This window comes from Vulpes lagopus, chromosome 4 (assembly GCF_018345385.1).
Source record: "Vulpes lagopus strain Blue_001 chromosome 4, ASM1834538v1, whole genome shotgun sequence".
Lineage (NCBI taxonomy): Eukaryota > Metazoa > Chordata > Mammalia > Carnivora > Canidae > Vulpes > Vulpes lagopus.
Genome location: NC_054827.1, coordinates 4,935,431 through 4,960,349, shown reverse-complemented (window position 1 = coordinate 4,960,349; position 24,919 = coordinate 4,935,431). Strand labels below are relative to the sequence as shown.

The window sequence follows — 24,919 nt, the reverse complement described above, 5'->3', positions numbered from 1 at the left end:
TTCTATTTTTGAAACCAGAGCTTGAAAAAGTGATGAAGCCTTTTTAAGTATTTAATTCTACTCTTTTAATATCAAGCCAGAAAGTCTCTCATGTGTCTATGAATTCAAAGAATTATGGTGAAGATACAAATAAGGGTTTAATCATGACGATTCAAAGTATTTTATATATGCAGATCTATGAATTTTTACATGGTGAGTAGTAAAAAAACGTTTTTTAAGTGTTTTAATAAAAAACACCATACATGCTACTACTATGCTTAGTCTTATTTTATTTTTGAAGATTTTATTTCTTTATTCATGAGAGATCAGAGAGAGAGAGAGAGACAGAGACACAGGCAGAGGGAGAAGCAGGCTCCATGCAGGGAGCCCGATATGGGATTTGATCCCAAAACTCCAGGATCACACCCTGGGCTGAAGGCAGGTGCTAAACCACTGAGCCACCCGGGCTGCCCTATGCTTAGTCTTATAAAGTAATTTTTAAAATGCTGTTTTAGGTATTATTAAAATTTGCATTAGACTAAGGATTTTTTTTTTAATTTTTTTAAAAATATTTCTTGGGATCCCTGGGTGGCGCAGCGGTTTGGCGCCTGCCTTTGGCCCAGGGCGCGATCCTGGAGACCCGGGATCGAATCCCACGTCGGGCTCCCGGTGCATGGAGCCTGCTTCTCCCTCCGCCTGTGTCTCTGCCTCTCTCTCTCTCTCTCTCTGTGACTATCATAAATAAATTAAAAAAAAAAATTAAAAAAAAATAAATAAAAATATTTCTTTTTCTTAAGGAATTAAAAAAATACAGCTGAAGGGTTTTTTTTTTCATATTTTTTCACAATAATATAGAATGGTAAAACAATTTAAAAAGTCCATTGGTGTATTTGTGTTTTGCTTTGTTTTGTTTTTACTTTTTCAGAAGAAATTCAAACATACCTGGTTGCATTTCCCTTTTGCCACATGGGATATATGTGTTTAGCATTTCAAAGGACCGCAGAGTTGGCAATTTCATTATTTTTTCACTCAAAGGTACTATGTTTACAATGTCTGAATATTAGGCTTGTAGTGACTTTTCTGTTTCATACGCTGTCCTCATAGCATACTTGATCTATTAACTTCGACTTGATGTTACTTTCAGATTTCAAAACCATCAAACAAATCAGATAGTCATACAGAAGCTTCAGAGAAGTGATTCCTGCTCAGACTAGGGACATTTGATGAACCTGGATTCCCTCTGTCAACACTGCCTGTCCACCTGACTCCCTGTCCACCCGACTCCCGCGTCTCCTGAGAAACCCTCATCATCACACACCGTTGAATCGCACCACTGCATTATCTTCCTAGGGCGGCTTCTACACCCTGTCTTTGCTTACACTGTATTTTCTACCCTGGAGGCTCCATCTCTGAGCAGCGAAATACTATATGGGCCTCAAGGCCCACGACAAAAACAAAATCCGTTTTCTAAAATACAAAAGCAACATATGATCGTGGTCAAAGTTTAGCAATAAAAAAAACCCCAAAAACATCGAGGGTACAATTAATAAGCATCCTTCCCTCCACTAATCCTGTAACCCAGTGCACTGTCATTCCAAATACGACGACTGTCATAAAGATTTATCTGGTCACTTCTCAAGCAGAGGCCATCCCTCTACACGCGACTCATCAAAACCCTCTGCCCGTGTGTGGTTTTGCATTTATCACTTGGTTTTCTTTGTCGTTGCCGTGAGGGCAAGACCTGTTTATTCGTCTTTTTAATTTGATGGTATATGAAATATTCCTGAAATACTAAGTAGAGTGAGTTTAACATAATTGATCCCCAATACGTATTTGCTGAATACGTTAACGGATTCTTTAACATGTCCCTTTAATAATCGATGCACTATTATATACACACAAAAACTAAATTGTTGCCCAGGACGATTAACCTACCGTCACATCTTGGAAAGGGATAATTCCAGTTTCTGTTGATCCCATGCTGACAGGTAAGGACGGGGTGGCCGATTAAAATGTACCCAGGGTAACACTCGAAAGAGATGGACTGGCCCACACTGTAGTCCGAGTTGATCATATAACCGTTCTGGAACGGAGGCGGGTCCGGGCAGTTCTGCAGCTCATAGGCTGAAACATAATCGGGTGCACAGACAGGAAGGTAAGCGACTCTGGAATTGGGAGGACGATGGTCACATGCGGTTTCTTAAGGTGAAGCTTTTCGGTAAGTTTTAAGACAGATCTTCCCCAGGTTGCCACTTACCGTCCCGACTGAGTGAAACCATAATCAGTAGCAGTAACCGAATTATACCCACTCCCGCCTACTAAGGACTTCCCTGCGTGCTTTAGTAAAGCGCACACCGACACTAAATCTGACGGTGCAGACCTTGGAAAAAACAGTAGGTGGTGCGAAGTGACATTTTTATATTTATTCTCATTTTTTATTTTTTTGTGTGACTTTTTTTTAAAAGAAGTAAGACAAATGATAACAAAAATTGCCTCTAAAGAATGTCTGGCGATTGTGGGCCTAACTCCCTTTTAATTTAAATGAGAATCATACAGCCCTCCACCCTCAGCGTTACTGACTAGGAAGCATGCGGCTGTTGTTATGTTTTGATTTGTTAATTAATTGTTCCCGACAAAATTTACAAAGAATCTATTCCATTTTCTGTTTCTTTGAAAAAAAAGCTCCTGTAGAAGCATTGTGCTAGCCACCACTGTCAGTGCAATCATTAATCAAATACAGTTCGTGCAATAAATAATACCTATTATGACGCTTACATTTTAAATACGATGGAGTCACTGCACAGTCGACACACACGGTGTCTCTGCAAGTTCCAAAATTGTGAGATGGATTTCAAATTCTAACAGCACGGTTAAACCCTCACTGCAGCTAGCAGATGAAAGAATCCTTAATTTCACTCCTTTCCCATTTCAGCATCCCTCAGCTTTACTTATTATATTTGCACCTGTGTGTCTCTGCACAAGGATCAGACACGCAGCTACAGGCAATCGCACGCAAGCAGCAGAGATCAGAGGATGCGCCAGCGGGGACGTCCCTGAGCATCTTGAGACTCCTGCTGGCACTGCCCCCCCACGGCCCCTGCGGGAAGCTGCCCTCTGCCCGGGGAGCGCAGGGCGACGGCTGACTACGCACAAGATCAGAGCCCACGTCCCAGAGGCTGGCGCGCGATGGGACCCCCGACCTGCCTCGTGCTAGAAAGGGATTCACCGCGTCCCACTTGTAGCACATGTGGTGATGGCAGGGAAAGACCCCCTGGCACGTGGGCACCGAGGACGGGGCCGGCTGCAGGGTTCTGGGCCCACCGCCATCTCCTGGCGCGTCGCCTTCACAGCTCAGAACCGTCACTTCTGTGAAGTCACACACTTGACCAACAAAGTAGTGAGTTTCTGGTGAAGCTACCGTGGAGCTCGGCATCCCTGAGACCGAGAGGAGGAGAAATCAGCCCTGAAGGCTTTCTCCCAGATCCGTGAGCACCCGACTCACGATTACTGTTAATGGAGCTCCGAGCTCTAAGCCACGAGCCGAAGGAGAAGTGCTGTCACTCAATCGTGGAAGTGGCGATCGAGCACGAGGCACCAGGCGCCAGGTCTGCGCAGGCGCAGCCCGGCTTCCTTCACCCGTGGGCACAGCATGTGGCTTCGGCAGCCTCGCAGAGAAGCCGACGGCAGGGGAACAGATCTCTAGCTGCCCGAAGGGAAGAGCACCGATCCGGTGCGAGAAAATATGTCTTGAAAGAAAGTGTCTCAAGGACCAACGGCACGCGTGTCGCTACCGGTTGTCCTTGTGGTCACAACCCGCGGCAAACCTCGGCTCAGGAAGCTGTGAAGTGAGGATGAGGCCCGGGGACCTGGGACCAGAAAGCAAGACAAACGTGCACGACTCTCTCTCTACGACACGTGAAGGGACACACGTGCGCACCCCACATGTGCATGATCCACACACGTGCACACCCCACTCGCACACAATGCACACACATGCACAATCCACACACATGTACACCCCACACACGTGTACAATCCACACGTGCACACCCCACATGCGCACGATCCACACACACGCACACCCCCCACACACGCACAATCCACACACACACACACCCCACACAAGCACGATCCACACACATGCACACCCCACAAAGGTGCACAATCCACACACGTGCACATCCCACACACATGCACACCCCACACGCGCACAGTCCACACACGTACACACCCCACACATATAGTCCACACACATGCACACCCCACATGTGGACAATAAACACACATGTGCACACTCCACACACACAATCCACACACGTGTGCACACCTTACACATGCACAATCCACACACACACATGCACACACATATGTATGCACACAAGCACTCACACGTGTACACACACGCACACAGCTGCACATCCATATGTGTTCACTCGCACACGTGCGTACCCCATTCCTTTCCTTTATCCCCCTACCGTGCTCCTTCCGGGCCAACTGGGCAGACACACCACAAGGCTGCCCACCTCCCAGGGGCCACCCCACACTGAGAACAGCCTTCTCCTGAGAGCCAGGGCCCAGCGGCTTGGCAAGTGTCCACCGCGTGTGGCAGGCCTCCCTGCAATCTGGTTATCTGAGTCTGAATTTACTTTAGAGACCCATGTTCACGAAAAGAACAGACTCCCATACTGTGCTTCAACTATCAACCAATTTCCTTCTTTATTACACTCTTTCAGGATGAAATCAGCAGTTTGTCCTCATTCTTGTTTTGCTTGAAATATAATAAACTCTGTTGGAGAAATGAGTCCTCTAATATATCACATACAGCGGCTAATAAAAGCCTACGTGTGTGTGTATATATATATAAAACAGACGGCGGTTTCCATGTGAGAAGCATCTAATAAACCGGGTTCAGCGTAGCCTCCGCCTCCCTGGGGGGCTCTGCTCGTGGCTAGGCAGGGCCTCTGGGGCATCACCCCTGAGCTTCAGTTACCACAATACGTCACAAACAAGGTCCCGTTAATAGAGACTCCTAGTGGCTCGTCACACGGAATAGCACTTAGCACGCACACGTCAACTCACCCTGGGGCACACACCACCGAGTCAGGGAGCAAAGGTGGCGGAGGCCCCCACGTCCCCCTGGAACATGGCTTTGAAGACTCCTTCAGGTGCTTGACTTCTGTCAGGCGAGCGTCAGGCCGGGCACGCGGCAGTGGGTAAGGCACGTGCAGTCGTGCACAGGACTCCTCGGGTGCACACCCCACACCTGCACACTGCACACTCGTGCTCTGGCTGCCAGACTGGCCGCGCCGCCGCCTCGAGGGCAGCCCCCTCCTGCTCGGTGGCGAGGCCAGGATCATGGTCTCGCCCTCGGCCTGGACTATCCCCCGATGCTGCGATGGGCCATACAAGCTGCTGGAGGGCGACAGCGACCACAGAGGCCGCCTGGCCTGGGGGGCAGCTTGGGGGCTCGGGGGACGGCGGGCTCCAGGCCCCAAAGCGGAGGCCTCAGCGGGCCTTCACGTCGTGGAGGGAGAGGGGTATGAATCCAGAGGAACCGCCGGGCGCCGGGCGGGGGGACGCTGGGCAGGACCTGGGGAAAGTCTGAGCTTAGGACAGCACCGATGTGCAGCACGCAGCGCTGTGGCCTCCGACGGCAGGAGCTGAGCCTCGGAGCTCGGCCTCAGGTGGACCCACTACAAGGTCGGCGGGGACCCCAACACGGCGGGCACCTGTCCGCTCGAGCCTGGGGCACCCTGGGGGGTGAAGGCAGGGCCTCCCTGCGGGCTGGACAGGGTGAGCAGAGCCCAGCCTCACTCTCCTGCCAGCACGGGGCGGCTCGGGGCCTCGCGGCGAGGGACAGTCTCAGGGGACATCACGGTCCTGCAGAAAGCGTGGTTGGGCTGCGACGAGCAGTCAGCGAGCCCACATGCGCCGCCTGGAAGGCACCTGCGTTGCTTCCCCTCCTGAAGGGAGGAGCCCATCTATGAGCCAATGCCTAGTTTCTCGTAGATTCCATCTGCACAGATTCAGCAGTTTTATAATTGAATAAATGAATAAGAAGACCCAACACATCCTTTCTACAGCAATACCAGTGCTTAGTACAGGGAGCAAAAGGAAAAAGGAAAAGAAAATAAATAAATAAATAAATAAATAAATAAATAAATAAATGAAAAAGGAAAAGAGCGGATCTCTGAACAAAGAGACATTTTCACTTCCTATGGTGGACGTAATTAACGTCGCCTTTCGGGTTTTGGGGGGCATATTCCGTCATTACATTGTAATGTCAGAAAGGGAGGCAGAGACAGGAATATCCAACTTCCCCGAATGTCTACTTGGAAAAACCAAAAACAAGAGTCACTAAAATTCTTAATGGCCCCAAACTCCCCCCCTCCCATTGTTAAAATCCAAGTACCCACTATGCATGTCCGTCGACCTCCAGCGACCCTGGGTGGAGAGTTTACAGTGTAGGGTGTCATGTGACCGCCAGGGACCCGCGTGGCCGGCTTCCTGGTATCGACCGCAGTTTCCCATCTCTAAGGAGCTGATAGATCGCGTGCATGCAGGTCCTTCACTTTCCAGCCTTTGGCTTGGAAACAGGGCTGTGGACTCACTTTTATTCAACACAGCTCTTCGCCTTCCATCCCTCAAGTCCTGTAGAAGCCATTTGACTTCTCGACAGCTACATCCACCGGTAGCATTTCCGACCTTTATGCGGCCATAAATACATGACAAGGCTTGAGAATAAGGGGCACAGCACAGACAGCACGGACAATGACAGCCCTCACCTGCATGACATGCATCTTCTGACGAGTCATTAATTACAAGCGTGGCTTGCACACCTCAGGTAGGGCCTAGGGATTTCGATGTGACTTACAGGTCTGTACTGTGTCATTTCGCCAACTTATAAATTTCACACAGTGAAAAAAAAAATTTCATACAGTGACAAACACTGCTCAGCTAATTGTCATCCCTGTCAGATAGGGTACCCTTCCAGAAAATGGAGCACCACAAATTCAGGCTCTCATTTTCTGATTTATTTTTACAGCATTCATTTATAGGAAATTAATTGCCTACGATAAAAAGTTACATGGCTTAGGAATTATTCATTTACTATTTTCCCCTTTTTTAAAAATTTATGTAATTAATTTTTTTTTAGGGGTCCTTGGGTGGTGCAGCGGTTTAGCGCCTGCCTTTGGGCCAGGGCACCATCCTGGAGATGCGGGATCGAATCCCATGTCGGGCTCTTGGTGCATGGAGCCTGCTTCTCCCTCTGCCTATGTCTCTGCCTCTCTCTCTCTCTCTCTCTCTCTCTCTGTGTGACTCTCCTAAATAACTAAAAATTAAAAAAAAATAATTTATTTTTTAAATTTAATTTAATTTTTTATTTTTTAATTTTATTTATTTATTTATTTATTTATGTAAATTTTTTTCTATTGGAGTAGCAACAAAAAGACCTTTTTTTTTTTTTAACATGGATACTTAAAATAGGGTCAGGCATCAAGTACATAAAACATTTGCTCAGCCAATAAGATGTTTGGCCTAGATGAGAATTCACAAAATAAAATGTTTAAAGGCCGCACAGACAGCATCAATGATCCAAGCTCACAGGGGCTAAAGGAAACTTCTGAAGTCGATGCCTTTCCACTCGGAAAGGGGCCGCCACTAGTGCACCTCAGGGGACTGTCCCTCCATGTGAACCCTGACCAAATGTTTGCAGATTCTGATTCTGCAAGATAAAGGGAAGTGGATCTACAGATATTTCACAAATCATGTGAAATGCAATTCGAAATATTTAAAATATTTAATAAATAAATAATGTATAATAAATAATATATAATAAATATATAATACATAATAAATATATAATATATAAATAATATATTATAAGTTATGATGTTATGAATATATAATAAAAAATACATTATATTGTATTGTATATGTAATATACAATATATATGTATATTATATGTAATAATATATATATAATATAATATATAATATAATAATAATAAATAAAAATAGTTTAAAAAATAATCCTTTGCCAGCCAACTGCAGCTACTTGTGACCTCTTGTCTGGATAATTCCTATTTAGACTTTGTGTGTGTGTAGTGTGTGTCTATTTCAAATCATTCTTTTTGGGTTTAAGTAATTGGTAGCATCAGAGCTATGCAGGCACGGCCTTAATAACCCTTCCCTGGAAAATATCAAGAATAAAATTAAAAAAAAGATATTTTTGAACTATGGAGGTTAGAGTCATGCAAGATAAAATGTAGCTTCAAAAACTATACTAAAATATAGTGCCATTCATGGGAATTGGTATCTGAATTTTGGAGGTCAATAAGGAAAGAAAAGTCAGATTTTGAATACAGTGTTGAGAATATTCAAAATGGGGAAGATTTTTGGAAAGTCTTTTTGAGACTCTGGGATTCTTGGGATCAACTGAGATTAATCACGCAGTTGGCAGCTTATGGAGAGGAGAGTCACCGAGTATCTCTTTCCTACTGGGTCATACCCTAAGATCACACCGAGTGAACGGCGCAGATCACCACGTAATAACCCGGTTTAAAATGACGATGGTCGTGAATGAAATGTTCACACTTTAACAGAATGTACGTTTCAATAGAAAGAGGGGAAGCTAGAGACCAGATATACATAAACATGAAAGAGAAGCCTGGAATTCACAGTAAATACTACTGAGGTTTCAAGTCCAGCCACGTGGACAGGTAGAGGCCAGGACAACGGGAAGGCGTGTGGAGGTGGAACGCTCCTGTGTCGGGCACCTGCCAACACCTTCTCACCCTCCGCCAGGGAAGGCGAGGAAGCCCAGCGCACGTGCACACGCACACACATGTGCACACTCACATGCAGGCCCATGCTGCTCTCCCAGCAGCGCCTTAGGTCCAAGACCTTCCGTCCGACAACCCAGCAAGATGCAGGGGGCCCCCGCTTGCCTGGCACCACGCCAGCCAGAAATCCTCCCAAGTCTCTCCTTGTCCCAGAAGCCCTCAGCCCAACAGCGTGTTCCCATGGGGGCATCAGGACAAAACGCATGGGAGCCAGACCCTGCTGTCATCCTGCGCCAGCCCGGCCCCTGGCATCCTGGCCGGCAGTCCTAGGGCCCCAGCCCCCCCTCACAGGTGTCCTTCCTCCCTACAGAGGAAACCCCCTCTTCTTAACCCTGGAGCTTTGTGCTGGTCTCAGGTCAGAGCGCTGCCCTTTGTATGGCACCGTCTCAGGTGACGTGTGTCCTTGGCCAGCCCGAGGGGCTGCATGTGACTGGGGACACCGGGGCTGGGGACGCCCTCGCCTCCCACGGGGAAGAATGAAGGTGGCCCAACTTGCAAGGCCGTTCTCTGGGGGAAAAGAGGAGGACACGGAGGAGGAGGCGTAGGATGCAGGCGGGGGGCCTGGCATGACCTCAGAGATGCCATGGGGCTGCCCGAGGATGACGGCGGTGGGCACGGCAGTAGCGGGGGCACGAGCGGTGCAGGGAGGTGGGCAGCCTGCAAGCCGAGCCCATCTGGAAATAAAGGTGCATGCCGAGCGCTGCCTGGAGGCCTGGCGCCTGGGTATCGTGGGGGGCGGGGGGCAGCGGGAGGGACTCCTGTCCTGGGACCCACAGAACTCGAGCGCCGGGATGAGCAGGACGGCTGTCCCGTCCTGACCGCCCCAGCCTCCGTGTCCAGGTGTGGAGAATCCCGGGGGACGTGATGATGGAAACGTGGGGCTCCGCGAGCCCTGCACAGGCCGTGGCCAATCCGGGGGATGAGCAAGGTGCACAGGTAAGGAGGTCCCGTGGCTGTGGAGTCGCCACGAGATTGCGCTGTCCCTCAGGGCGGGGAGCAGGGTGCTGCCAGTGCAGGGACCGTGCGGGACACACCCAGGGATACGGGACTTGGTGCACGCCCATGGGGGGACGGGAGCAGAAGATGCCATAGGTGCCAAGGTGTGGCACAGGCTAAATGAGACTGGGAAAGAGCCGACGGCAAGAGACCAGTAGCTGAGAAACGGGGTCACCCAAGTCCCCAGACTGTCTCCCAGAAAGTGGAAGCTGAGGGCAGACAGGGGTCAAAGGCACACTGGAAATTATGTATAAATAGATGTGTGTGCACCTGCATGTTTGCACCTGTGTGTGCCTGTGTATGTATACAACTGTCTGTGTACACGTATGTATAGCTGCATGTGTGTACACCTGTGTGTGTACCCCTGTGTGTACCCATATGTACACCTGTGCATGTGTACACCTGTGTGTGCATCTGCAGATGTATAGGGCTGTGTGTGCACCTGCATGTATGCACCTGTGTGTGCCTGTGTATGTATACACCTGCCTGTGCACCCGTATGTGTACCTACACATGTGTACACTTGGGTGCGCACCTGTGTGTACCCATGTGTACACCTGTGCATGTGTACACCTATGCGTGCACCTGCACTTATGTGTATACCTGTGTGTGCACGTGCACTTGTGTGTATACTTGTGTGTGTACCTGCATGTATGGATATGTGTATGAACCTGTGTGTTTGCACTTGTATGTGTACACCTGTGCGTGTGTACCTGCACGTGTGTGCACCTGTGTGTGTACATTGGTGTGGATACTTGCATATGTGTGTACACCTGTGAGTACCTGTCTGTATACCTGTGTGCACCTGTGCATTTGTAGTGTGTGTGCACTATGTGTACACCTGTGTACCTGTGTGCACACCTGTGTGTGCACCTATGTGTAGCTGTGTATACACCTGTGTGTGCACCTGTGTGTGTACATCTGTGTGTTTGCACCTGTGTGTGCACCTGTGTGTGCATGCACCTCTCAAGCAGGAGATGACACCTTCTTGAGGGCATCAGGGAGGAGGGAGCAGTCGGGGTGCCGCGGGCACAGGGGTCCGGCCCGCCTCTTCCTCACTGGCCAGCCTTTCTTGCCTCTCTTTTTGCCTCCTCCCTGGATTTTGTATTTTAAGAGACCCCTGAATTCAGAAACCTAAACGTGTGTCTTATATTTAAGTAACAACTTCAGTGACAACGTCTAAAACCTCGACATAAAACACCATCCCTTTCCAGTAAGAAAATAGGAAAGCCCCTAACTTCAAAGACAGTCTCTAAGATTAATGAAAGCAAGTGACTTAGTCATGGTCAAAACACAAGAGAGAAGAGCTCTGTTGTTGACATTTTCAGCTTCATTTGATTTGACAATTTTCAAGAAAGGCCAGCTAAATTATTTGGCATGAGATGAAAATTGTGAACTTTTTCCCGTGTCAGAAATGGTTTGATAATGCCTGAATCAAATTTGTTGTAAAGTCTCATGTTTAGACGGTTAAAAAAAAAAACGTGAAGCTCATTCACTGGGTCTGTGTTTTTCTGACATAAGTTGAAATGGCACGAACAACACCGTTGGACCGTGTTTTGAGTTGAGATGAGGCCCAGGGCGGGAGAGCCGCTGCCCGCCCCGCTGCCACTGGGAGTCCAGCGACCACGATGTAGTCGGGAAGGGCCCCGTGGGCCAGCGGCTCAGAGGACAGCGACAGGGGAGGGCTGTGAGGCAGGCGGGCTAGGAGGGAAGGTGCGCGGGGGGCGCCCGGGCTCCCTGTTCACGCGGCGGCCCGGCTGTGCCCCCACCCGGGAAGCACAGGCCCTGGCGGCCCGCGTCCATCACCAGCGAGCGGGGTCATGCCGCGTGCGCGTTCCTACCTTGGTAAGCGAGTTTAAACCCCTGCCGGTTCTGGGAATGGTCGCTGTAGAAGCGGATGAGCGTCTCGTGTGTCGTGCTGAGCAGGGCGGACGGGGGGTCGGCGCCGCTGAACTGCCCAATGGTCGGGCTCGTGTGGTACGGCCCGTTTTGAATTTCCAGGTAGTCGTGATTCGCTTCCGTAGAAAAATTCAGAAATTGAATGTGTGCACCTAGGGAAAAATATGCACGATGAATGAAAGTTAATGACAAAATGTAGCAGATCAGTGCTTATCGAAAGTGATTAAAATTGGGTTAGTCTCCGCGCACAGGGTGCTCTGGGAGGCCGTGCGGTCGTAGTGGCGGAGAGCACACAGTTCCCGTTCCAGCGCATGTTGGTTCCCCGTCACCTGCACCGCCCACTGGTGGGTGACCTTTGTTGATGTAACCAATGTCCCTAAAATCAAGCTATTTGTGAAATACGATCGCCGGCATTACATCACAGAGCGCTACAGGTGAAGTACGCAGAAGAGCGACTGGCGCTCAAGCACGGCAATGGCTGTCCAGCTCTGTACTATTCCAGCCAAAAAATGCAAGGTTGTAACTACGTCTAATCATCCGTGAGCTACTTTACAACTTTCTCAAGAAAGAAACCCAAATGGGTCTAAAGAAACGCAACAGCCTTTCAAAGTGGCTTTTAAATGGATGATGATCCCACCGCGCAAGGGATTTGTTAGTTTTAGCAAGTGATTGCTTCAACTGCGTCATGAGCACATAAAAAAGCAAGTCATGGACGTGGGCAAGAAAGCCAACCCGGGGACCCACTGCCACTGACACGCTTCCATCCAACAGCCTGGCTCAGGTCACACGCCGAGACCGTCCGGATGACCAATGTCACTGTTGTTATATCCATCATGGAGGACAATTTAGGGGAATGTAGAGGAATATTTAACAGTCACTTGTTGCAACTTTGTGACATTTTTGAAAATAAATAAATAAAACGATTGGACAGGTGAGCGAGGTAAGGCTCACGGAGGCTAGGGGTCCTGTCCAGTGCAGCCCGGGGCCAGCAGAGCTAGACCGACACCCAGTGTGGTGACAAAGCGCTGGGTCTGGCGTTCATTTTTACACAAATTCATGCAATTAATTTAGGTCTGTAAAGCTTAAATTGAGAAATCCAAGAGCCATTACCGATTATTCTCCCAACTCATGAGAAAAGCTGGACTATGTGCTGTTCCTCTGCTCTTGGTTGGTAAGAGGAGCTTTATCTTTACTTTTCATCTAATGTAGTCAACACGGGCTTTGTGAGTTTGGAAAACTGAAGACGATGCGTCCCTGGGCTGTCTGACTTAAGTACAAGGGCAGAGAGGAACTAAAGCAAACGTGTCTACTTAGGTATTGACGGGAATCCGGGTATCACAAGCAGAACTCAGTGCAAAAGGAACAAGGACAGTTCATGTAACGTAGGAAAGAGACATGTGGTGCTCAGGACTTTTGAAGTCAGCCAAGAAAAACGATTTTATGAATTGTGGAGAAAACTTCACGAGGAGGCGCAGGAGAGTCAGCCATGGTCCTTTGTGTTTGGCCTCAATGGGAGGCCGACCACCGCACAGGGGCTCCAGGTTACCAGCTGACATGTCCCTCACAGGTACCAGCAAAGTCCTTATGAGCATCATCATAATTTGACAGGTTAGCAAGGTCAGCGATGTTGGGTGTCACGGCCAGGGCAGCGCGGGGCCAGCAGAGCTAGGCTTACACCCAGGGCTGGTGACAAAGAGCTAACTTTCCTGGTTTAACAAGAGCTAACCCGCTCAGGACGCTGGAAATGCTTCAGTTCTTACTGGAGAGGACTGATTGTATTAACACTGTTCAACCTTGACTGTAAGAGGAGGGAAGGGGTGAAGGGAATGTGGGGAGCCTCAGAGGGAGCCTGGCTGGCTCAGCTGGAAGGGCATGAGACTCTTGATCTCAGAGTCATGAGTTCAAGCTCCACCTTGGCTGTAGAGGTTGCTAAAAAATAAATGAATAAAATAAATCAAAAAAAAAATTAAGAGAACACGAGAAACTCTAGGAAGGGGCGAAGGAAGCAAATGGCAGGAGAGAAACCTGGTCTGAGGGGAAGATCTTTCACCAGTCAACCAGAACTTAGAATCATCTTACAGTGAGTAACTAAATTCATGTGACCTAGTCAGAATCTATAGATAAGCAGCTCACGAGCCATTGGGGAGGGGGGCCCCGTGGCCTTGGTCTCGGCCACTCCAATGTCACGTGCAATACAGGAGTGGGGAGCAATGCCATCGACTTAAAACATCCCTGTAAATATTTAAAAATGTCAAATAATTCTCTTCATTGAAGAACCATCAGTGAAATTTTTTTTCCCCTAAATTTCAGCAAATATGTTGGTCAAAAAAATTTGGAAGAAGAAAAAAAAAAAAAGAGGGATTGAGAGAGGATGAGACAGAGAGAGAAGGAGAGAGGGAAGGAGAGACGCAAGGAAAGACAGAAGGAGGAGGGAGGAAGGGCTCATGGCCCTGTCTGTCCCCCAGTTCTGACCGCCCCCCCACGGCCACAGGAGCTGATGTACCAGCCCATTTAGTAGGCCACACGTCAGTGCTGGCTGTGCCCCCGCACCCCCATTGTTGAATCAGAAACCCAGCTTTGTAGGACAGCCGCCAGATCTGATAAGGGTTCTGTTACTAATAAGGAAACTGTAGTAGGCAACTCTTGTTTTGAGTATGTGACTAGGTCCGGGCCGCTGAGCCCCGTGGTCTACAGAGATCCGGGGACACCCGTCACACGTGTCCCCACGAGGCAGGGTGCAGAGGCCGCCACAAGAACAACCACCAGCAGCCGCCGAGTTCCTGCCGTTTCCCTCCATGCCCCGAAGTGCCCCGAGCATGCGGGGAGCTAGGGCAAGATCAGACGCTTGTGAGACTCGTTCACGAGGTGGGTATCAAATCGAGTAGCAGGGAAATGGCTTACGAGAGGCTCGTTTTAGATGTGCACATGCAGACCTCAGCGGATTTACCCAGACATACAGTTTGAACTTCATGGAATGACACAGTCAAGAAAGAACTGGAGGTCAGCAAGCCGATCAAGGGGGCAAAGCGTTAAAGACGGCCAATATCTCAGAGGGAAGGAAACAGCAAATGTGGCCTTTATCTGATTTGGAATTAAACTTGAGATGGAAACAGAATTAGGGCAATTATGAATTTAGGGGGAAAATTAGCATTTTAAGCAGGATAAAGTATGCGGCCACGTATCAAACCGCCTCATACACATCAGGAAATGGAACTGAACACAGCCCAGTGCTAATCTGGTTTAAAATGGGATTATTCGGCTCTCTGAATTTCAGCGACTTGTGTCCAGTTTGACATCACGAAGCTAAAATGAAGGGATTGATGTAAGCCTAACTTAGCTAACCTTTTATTATCTCACAAAACGCCAAAGAAAAAAAAATGTGTTATTACAACAAGAAAATCAATCTGAACGTCCATTTGGTGGAATTTACACAGCACATGATCTTCGTGCCCCTCTGATTATTGTTCACACCGAAAATTAAGTGCCAGTAAACGTCGTCTGCACAAAGACATTTTGACTTTGGATTTGACAAAACTTTAAATAGTAATGTGACCATGACTCCTGAGTTAAACCCCCATTTTAAGCTGATAGACCTTGAATATGAAGCGCTCTATTTAGCATCCCCTGTGCATAATGAACCCACGGCAAAGGAGATCAGAGTTTCAGAGCCGTGTGAATGTTCCGAAGCACTTGTTATAGCTTCCCTACGCCAGACCTAGATGGTCAAGGACATGGTCCTTTTGAACAGCGAGGCAGGCAAAGTCGGTGCGGTGGATTTTAAGTATGAAATGCAACGATAAAGCAAAAACAAACAAAAAGCATGGTGGCATTTCTGCTGACGGCTGTGACTTTGGAAAAATCCAGAAAACAGAGACAGGCATTGTGTGTCGATTACGCTTGTGCCAAAGCCACACAAGACAGCAACAAAAAAGATCGTGGAAATCATCAGAGAATTTGGTGTAACAACGAAAAGGAGCTCACAGTCAAATAACACCTGTTCTGTATCAGGCATCCGCATTATTTCAGAACAGCCCTGTGAGCGTCATATTTTATGATATTTATTTATTTATTTATTTATTTATTTATTTATTCTATCATTTTTTTAAAAGGATTTTATTTATTTATTAGAGAAAGAGCACATGCATGAGAGAGAGCAAGAGAGAGAGAGAGAGACAGACAGTAGGAGCAGGGGCAGAGGGACAGGGAGAGGGAGAGGGAGAGGCAGGCTCCCCACTGAGCAGGGATCTCCATGTAGGGCTGGACCCTGGGACCCTGAGACCACGTCCTGAGCTGAAGGCAGATGTTTAACCGACTGAGCCCCCAAGTACCCCGGTGATATTTAATTTAAAGGTAAGGAAATGAAGGTCAAAAACAGGTGGTAAGTTGTGCAAAGTCATAGCACCAGTGACTGATAGTGCTAAGCTTTCTACCCAGACAGGAGCGCCCAGGACACCTGCTACCTGCCCCTCAGCTCAGAGTCGCTCCACCACTTGGAGAGCCACGTTCTCTCCCTGGGATGGGATGTAGAAAATAGCTGTCACTGGAACGAGTAGTTAGGAAGGCGAGACAACGGTGGTTGGCATGTAGCGCCAAAGCAACTAATCATCTTGCCTGTTTAATTAAACTCTCGACTGACCCATGGGCCTGGGAGGGAATGGGATAATCACAAGAACTATCTGACTGAGCTGGTAGCTGCTTAAGTAATGGATCTGACACTCTATAGGTCCCATGCAACCCCGCTGTACGGGCAGATTCAAAACCCCCGACAAAACCTCCCATGAATGAAAACCATCAAGAAGGGCAATGGTATCATGTTCTGCAGAAGCGTATTATACAGGCAGCTGGTGGGCCTGGAATCATCGGTGTTTACCAGAATGATAGTCCTCACTGCCCCAAGCAGCCAGAAACCACGACTGAAAATTAGAAACACAGGGATGCAGGTGCAGATACTTGGGGTAGCATTTGAAGAAATGAGAAAATCAACCTTAAAAATATTGAAGTGCAATTTATTTTATTTATTTATTAATTTATTATTTATTATTATTTTTTTCGAAATGGAATTTATTTTTAAGAAAACTCTGGATCCCCCTTCAACGTCTGGACAGCAGTGTGGAGACACAGCACAGAGGGACCAGCCACGGGGATTTCATCATAACGACTTGACTCCTGCCAGGGATTCCTGCACATGGTGAAATCTGAGACCTGCTGGTCTAAGCAGTCACTTTCCTCGGTATTTGGTGCTTCAAGTTTAGCTACATGTTTGCAGTAAGCTGCAACACAACCTCTTTGTGTTTTATGTGAGTGAGTTTCCCACGTGCCCATTTCCTGATGAACTTCCCTCATTGATGCTGCCACGTACTTTGCTTGAAATGGTTTCCCAAACCTCAGACAGAGAAAGAGGCATTAGGAGAATCCCCTACACACACACACACACACACACACACACACACACACGCAGGAGATCTAGGGCAGGCGTGGGCAGTGAGTTGCGATAGCGACGCGCTGATGTGCATGTTCACTTGAGCCAATTAACTCTACCTCATACGTTAAATACCCATCACGTTATGCCTTGAAGGAGCAAATATCTCTCCTACCAAGATCATCCTAACGACGGAGATTTTCCAGGTCAATTGCTGTGACATCCATAGAAACGTATCTTCCCAACCTCCCTGTTCCACTGAGAACACAGAAGCCCTGTCCTGGGTGGTAATTGCAAGGAAGGTTCCGGAATCATCCTAAGGTTTGGTGCTAATAGGACACAATATGGGAGATCAAAGAGGGGAGAAATTATCATGAAGGGCAATGATGGTCATCATTGCTATGCTTTTTTTTTTTTTTTAAGATTTTATGTATTTATTCATGAGAGATGCAGAGAGAGGCAGAGACCCAGGCAGAGGGAGAAGCAGGCTCCCTGAGGGGAGCCGGATGTGAGACTTGATCCCAAGACTTCGGGGTCACGGCCTGAGCTGAAGGCAGACAGCCAACCACTAGCCACCCGGGTGCCCCTTGTTTTGTTTTGTTTGGTTTGGTTTTCTTAATAAGAAACCTTTGGAATGTTTAACTTAAACTTACAGATTCCTGGGTTTCAAACCCAAACTTACTTTCTCAAAATTCCAGGGGAGTTATCTGATGTTTACCTCTGACTTGGGAGGCCCGGGGAGGAACCTGCTGCTAAGGTCGAGGGGGAGGGAAGTCCCGGGGAAACAGGAGTGCTGGAGATATGGAGAGATATGGAGAGGAACCAACTAGGAGAATCCACTATGGAAGACACCGAGCAAAGGAAAGGAAGAAAGTGATGAATCTGCATTTGAACGGAGTCTGTGACCCCTTCGGATGCCCCAGATGAAAATACGTCACATGAAGCTGAAAATGTGGAGCTCAAACATGTGCCTTTGAGAGGGGAGATGGTGTTTTTAGCCACATCATTACGATGGAGAAGAGTCAGAGATAAAAGAAGACCAGGAATAGACAAAATTAATTTACTAAAGAGTTTCAAGAATCTCCTGTGGGGATGAAAGCGAGGCTGTAGAGTTTCTTGACATCAGCAAAATGCCCTGTAAATTTTTAAACCTCAGAAAGCTTTTGTAGCAAGGACAGAAAATCCTAAATATTCACCATGTCGAGGGACCTACCACCACTTACATGCCTTCTCCCTAAATTCGTAACTTCATGTTTAGAAGGATATTTAGAGATTATAAATTTTATCACAAGCGGACCTGGTGCATTACATTTAATCTTTATTATCACAGTCGATTCTTGAACAACCCAGGCTTGAACTGTATGGGTCCGTCTATATGCAGTACAGAACCATATGTGTATCTTCTCTTTCTTAATATTTTCTTAATGACTTTTCTTTTTCTCTAGCTCACTTTATTGTAGGAATACAGTACATGATACGAATATAACATACAACATACGTGTTCATAGGCTTCTGGTCTACAGTAGGCTACTAGGAATTAAGTTTTTGTGGAATCAAAAGTCATACTTGGATCTTTGACTATGCAGAGGTCAACACCCCAAGCCCCAGGATGTTCATGGCTCAACTGTATTCTGAAGCATAACTACATCCATTCTAAAAAGCCAGGGATGGTGATACTATTTTGTATGTATTTAGGATTTATGACCTAAAATTTACTACTTTCGCCTTTTCTTCAGGATGTTTCCAAAACCCAATACTATGCAATATCAAACATTTAAAGACTTAAATTATTTTAATTATAACATTTCATAAATCTTTTTTCTCATTCTGATATTTCTTTAAATAGATATTTTGTTTGAGTTCATAGATCATGACCATAAGACAACGTGACTCATTTTTCCCCCTGAATTTTTATCTTTCATATTGGCTTATGCATGAGCAACATAAGGAAAAATGCCAGACTATAACCTTTTCAATCACAGAATGGTCAAGTTGGAAAAACAAGTTAATAAAATATTTATATCCATTCATGAATAATGTATTTCTCATGAGATCTGAAAGGAAAGTGGGAAATATTTGGAATAATAATAATAAAATCCACCTGACTTCTTTGTTTTCTGTTGTTTCTGTTTACACGGCCAAGACCTGGGCTGCATACCTGAATTGTTTTAGTTAGCCCTCACGATAACCCTATGGGGCTCTTTTGGTTTTTAAGATGAGAAACACACATTTCCCATTCTGTAGACCATGCCCCACCAGAGTCAGCACTGCAGTGGGCCTGCAGTTCTCTGACTCTCTGCTTTTAACTACTGTGGTCATTTGTCTAATAAGCCTCTGACCCTCAGGGGCCTTAAGGCTGTGTTGGAATAGGGTGGGTCGCAGGTATGGCCCATCCCCATCCAACCCCACCACTGACTCAACCAACCATTGTATCAACCACATCCACATCTTCAGATCCCCAGGGAATGGAAACAGACCCCGCTTTTGAGAATAGCTGAGTTAATGCTGGTTCAACACAGCGCAGAACTACTTCCCCAATGCTCAGAGAGTTGATGATCAAAAAACAAAACTACACTAAAAAACTGGAAGAGATAGAGAGCCTCTATAATCCTTTAGTGGTCTCTCCCCTTCCTAATTCCACTCACCCCCTGGCTGGTCCCTTAAAAACCCCAATGGACATGAACTCCTATGAGGTCTCCCCAGCAGGGGTGCCTTTCCACACTCCCCTGTTCCCTGGTGTCACACTCCATGTCTGTCTAGTGTGTCCACAATCGCACACCTGACTGACACCTGCCAGGCCCTCCTGCCTATGATTCCTCTTGGCTGCTTTCTGCCAAGCAAGTGAACCCTTCCTCTCCATTCTGCACTCCTGCTGCTGCCATCCTGGGCATAGGTTCTTAAGGCAAAGTTTAGAAAACCTAATAAAAAATATGATCTTCTAGGGCACTGATTTCCACTTAGGCTTAAGTTCATCATTCAACTAACATTTCACTTAGTGTGTAAGTTCTCAATCACTATTTCCTAGGACACTCAGTGAGGGCCTACCTTGGTGCACCTTCCCAGGTGTTTTGGAGAAAATCACAAATGGAGAAAACCCAAATTAATGAGATCGGATATGAAGGACATCATGATGCAGACAAGGAAAGTACTGGTAGGGAATCAAAATTTCACGAAGACTATGAATTTCTGGAAAAGGCCATAATGAGATTTCAGTGTCCACAACAATTAAAATTATTAATTACTTAAGGTGGATAAGCAGAACGTTTGAAACTAAGTATTATAAAAAGCCATTTCCATGAACCTACATCAGTGCAATATGTAATTACAAAAAATTTATAGAGCAATCCTAAAATGTGCCATAACCTGAAAAAGCCTTAGAAATCGTTCCCAAGAAACAACAACCATCAGTGAATTCCAGAAATAGATCATAAAAGGTGGCATTATAAATAAAGAGATGGATAATTGAATTAGCGATGCTACATTTTATACTTCGTGTGCTCACTCTATCATCATCCATCTAATTTAATTTGCCTTGAAAAGAGCTGCATGGCCGAATTGATTTTTTAATAACTTTCTGTTCTTGAAGTCATTCTGCCAAAGCTTTATTTAAATTTCTACGCCACTTTCAATTAAAGGCAGTTACGTCAACAGAATAAGGCACATTTTTTATTCAGCTGAATTCTTTCCAAGATACAAATTAAAAAGTTGAATTTTTAGGAATGAAAATGCTTTCACTCACCGTAGCCAATGGGCAGCTCGATCTTCCAGGTGCAGTCCAGGTTGTTGGGGTAAGCACCCGGAAACCCTGGGCTCAAGATCACACCCCCCATGCTGCTCAGCGTCCCTCCGCAGGTTGCTGTGAAGTGGACAAGGGTGCTTAGTGCTGGGGTCATTGCTTTCCACCGAGGGGATTTAATCCCAGCTTCCCTATTTGTGCTACATGAAAGCAAGTCTGCAGAAGTGGGTTTACCCTTAATTACAGCACACACACAATACAACGACTCATTATGCACGGGTCCGGTTCTCCGTCTCCACCTCAACCACTGAAGAACAAAGACTGGTTTTCAAAGACTATCTGCTTCTGGGACACGGTCCACGGAGACCCAGGAAAGGTCAGTCAGTTTAATGCATGTCAGTCAACATCCCCATGACTTTCAGGGTATGGGCGGCTATGCATTGAGTTATAGTATCAGCTACTATTTATTCACTGGTAACTACGTGCCACCTACCAGGCGGAGTAAACACAGTGCATGACTTCATTCTCATAAAACCCTAAGAAAAGTGATATTATTATTATTACCCATTTTACAGATTAGGAAGCCAAGCCTGATGGGTTCCAGGACTGATGTTTTAACAAGGAGGCATTACCTTTGGAATTCTGTTCTGTTTTGGAGTGCAGCTCACCAAAACCACGCTCTCCCCGGCCAACCTCACACTCACTGTAGTGACGAGAACTAAGCTTCCGTGTCTGGCCTGATCTGGGTTACTCACGTTTTATGCTACTGTAGCTGTGGTTTGACTATAACGAAACAGCTGGTTTTATAACACACTTGTCAAATAATATGCATTAAAGCAGATGAAATTCTAACCCTTGACCACTTGTGACCTATTAAAATGTCAGTTTTCTTATATTTCAATGTAATAATGCAAACGCTCTAACTTCTTCGCAGGGAGTCACATTAAAAGGCTTTATTGCTATCCTAAAAATGTTCTCATTACCCAAACTGGGTTTTGGAGGAAACCTCTTTCAGAGATCTCTGAATCTCCACTTAGGACCTGTAGCGGAGTCTTTTTCTTCTTTTTAAACACCAGCACAGAAAGACTTTATCTGATATATATTTGATATGGGGAGAAACCTAAATTAGTCTTAAAAAAATCAGGTCTGGTGAATATGGTAATTGCCCAAGCTAGGGAATCCTAGTCTGGGTTTCAACACTGTATAAGTTATTAAAGATGTAGTTTCAAAAAAAAATTTAAATGTAATTTTGTGGGATGAGGGAATAATGCCAGTAAAGCCCTTACCGTCAGCTTTGTTGTTAGAGTATGAGCTCTCCAGGGGCCTGCTTTGTGGGTATATCAGGTAAGTGGAAATATGGGCTCTGGGATGCACTTCACCCACGGGTGTGTCCATGCTGGTGAAGGCAGGCTGGGGGATCTGGGGGGCATCCCTGAATATAGTCAGCGGTAATATTCCTCCCCTCATGGCTCTCATCCCGAGGTGGAAGTGAATATGTACGTCCAACCACAGGGGAGAGAGACGTGAAAATGCCAAATCAGTGGCAACAACAGGAAGACAGATGTGAAGCAAAGGTGACATTTTTAAAGGGGCCCTTCCTTTTGAGTTTGAACATGACTTTTATGAAAAAGAAGAGGAAAAGATTGGGAATCATGAAATATAAGCATCCATGCACATCTGCAACTGAGGACCAGGACAGTCTCACAGGAGCTGACCCAGTGGCTGGGTGATGGAAGTCAGCACCGATGGTGACATCTTGGTTCACACGGGCCAGCTATGGGTGTTGTGAAAGGGCCTAGACATTGGGTAGACCTCCTCTTACAATCATGACCCAGCTCCCCAAGGACTTAGTTATCTCAAAAGATTGTAATCCCACTTTAGTTTCTCTAAAACACACAAAAGTCATCCAGCGGGCATACCAGCAGGGCTCCCGAAGGATGTGCATCAATCTATTGTTTCCTCCTTTGTGATATTTAAAAAAAAACTCCACCAATGGACTTGTCTTACTTTATATTTGTTCAATCCTACAATCAAGTCTGGGCCTTCTTCCCAGGGCTTACCTGTCCATCACCATTTGGTAAACTGACCTCCTACCTCCTGCTGGAGAAACTCTCTCCACCCCAAATCCCTTCTTATAGCGAAGTAGCCTATGTGCAGAATTCATGGCAAACATGGTGTCTCCAAAGGACGAGGTGTTAACACCATAAAATAGCTGGGCATCTTACGTCTTACTGGATTTATTTATCTTCTTTTGTGCAGATTCCTGATGTTTTTGGTGACAAAAGGTGGAACTTTGAGTCCAGGGCACAGGCCATGCTCTGCTGGAGAGCCCCCCATGGTGGAGGGAATGCCAGCTGGGCGGAGGGTCCTGGCAAACACCCCGGCCGCTCGGGGGCTTACGGTGATGTTTGAAATGGTTAATAGCACTGGTTACGCTCTGAGAATGGTGCTTGACATTCTGTAACCCGTAGAGAAGTGTTTTGATATAAACTGTCATCATGAGGGCTTGAGATCTCTAATAAATAGAGATTATCTCTATGGATTTCTAGTCATAAAATCCCCTAGCTTGCGTCCCCTGGATGCTAACAGCTAAAAACAAACAAACAAACAAACAAACAAACAAAACAAAACAACAAAAACAACAAAAAAACAAGACCCCTTTCGATCTCTCAGATCAGACTTTGAGATTTGTCGTGGGTTGTTTGTGAGTTTTCCAATGAGAAACCTTCCTCTACTGCTCGCGAAAAGTTAGGAGTGAGCAGGTTAGCTATGGGAGTTGATGAATCTTCGACGTTTGCTAATATATGAGACAGGCTAAATAAAAGATAAAAATCAATTATACTTGGCTTACGTGGGTTAACTATTTGAATAAAACATGTCCTCGCACAAAACAGAGTGCCGGCAACGACACACTCTTTGATTGAATACCCGTTGTGAGCTGACTTCAGTTCAAAGTTAAAAATATTTCAATTCTCAAGTTTACGGGAAGGTTCTTCGTTGAAAAATAAACAGGAAGATGGATGTCCTATAAGGAAAGGGCAGATGTTCCATAAGGAGAGGCACCCCGGTCACTGTCGTGATGAGCCATGCGGTCTGACCGCCAGCCCCGGACATTCTCCTGGAATCAGCTCCCGAGGGCCGACTATGTGCTCACAGGGCACTACTGCGAGACTCGTTGCTGTGGCCCTCGGGCCCTGGCAGGGGAGGGAGGCCCATCGGGGCCCACCGTGCTACAGCTCCGAGGGCCTTACACTGCTGCACTGGGGCTGGGCCATGGGCAGGGCCGGGGCGTCCGGCCAACGAGGCATCCCCCTCAGGGGCGGACATCAAGGAGGTCCCCGGGCCCGGAAACAAGATATTGTGGACATGCAGGTGCATCGCCGTGCGTCCACTTGCCTTGGGCCCGAGGGGGACTGCCCAGGGCACGGGGAGGGCAAGTGCCTGGAGGCGTGCACGTGGGGCGGTAGGCGTCGTGGGAAGTGTGGGCAGGGGGCAGGGGGCTGGTGCCGGGCTGCATCCCCAGCCTCCCATGAAGCTGGGCCGTGCTGTTCCGGGCCGGGGCGCGGCTATGCAGCAGGCCGAGGGCTGCGAGGCCCCGAGCAGGGAGCAAGCTCTTCCCCTGATGAAGCAGGAGCACAGGTCAGGACCCTGTGGCCAGGGATAGCCATCGCCTAGACGGGGCCTGCAAGGCACCAGACGGCGGGGAGACCCTAATGCTGAGGACTGCTGGTGGGAATCACAACTGGGGAGCCCTGAAGTGGTGGGCCCCCACGGGAACCATATGGAAGCTGAGGTCATATCCGACCACACAAAACATGATGATCATGGGGGTCACCTAGGAGGGGGGTTATGGAGGGGGAACGGGTTTGGGGGAGGCAGGAGGTATGCTGATGGGGAGGGTATACTGAGTCGCAAAGGTGAGGGTAGCACCTGACAGTCCTGTGGTCACCTGAGCTGTAAGCAGACTCTGCATCAGACATACAGCTGTGGGTATGGGGCCTGCTGTGCCCAGGGTGGCCCTGGGACCCCCACCGCAGCCTCCACA

At 47.2% G+C, this 24,919-nt stretch overlaps 1 protein-coding gene across 1 annotated transcript in view; it reads right to left on the bottom strand.

The window, feature by feature from the left end:
* Positions 1-24,919, bottom strand: part of CSMD1 (CUB and Sushi multiple domains 1) — a 1,877,909-nt gene that overhangs the window by 154,683 nt on the left and 1,698,307 nt on the right. The window contains exons 40-42 of the mRNA XM_041753151.1: positions 20,878-20,994; positions 11,662-11,871; positions 1,915-2,103 (exon numbers count right to left, since the gene is read on the bottom strand). Of these exons, the coding sequence (XP_041609085.1) occupies positions 1,915-2,103; positions 11,662-11,871; positions 20,878-20,994 (516 nt within the window). The remainder of the gene's footprint in view (positions 1-1,914; positions 2,104-11,661; positions 11,872-20,877; positions 20,995-24,919) is intronic.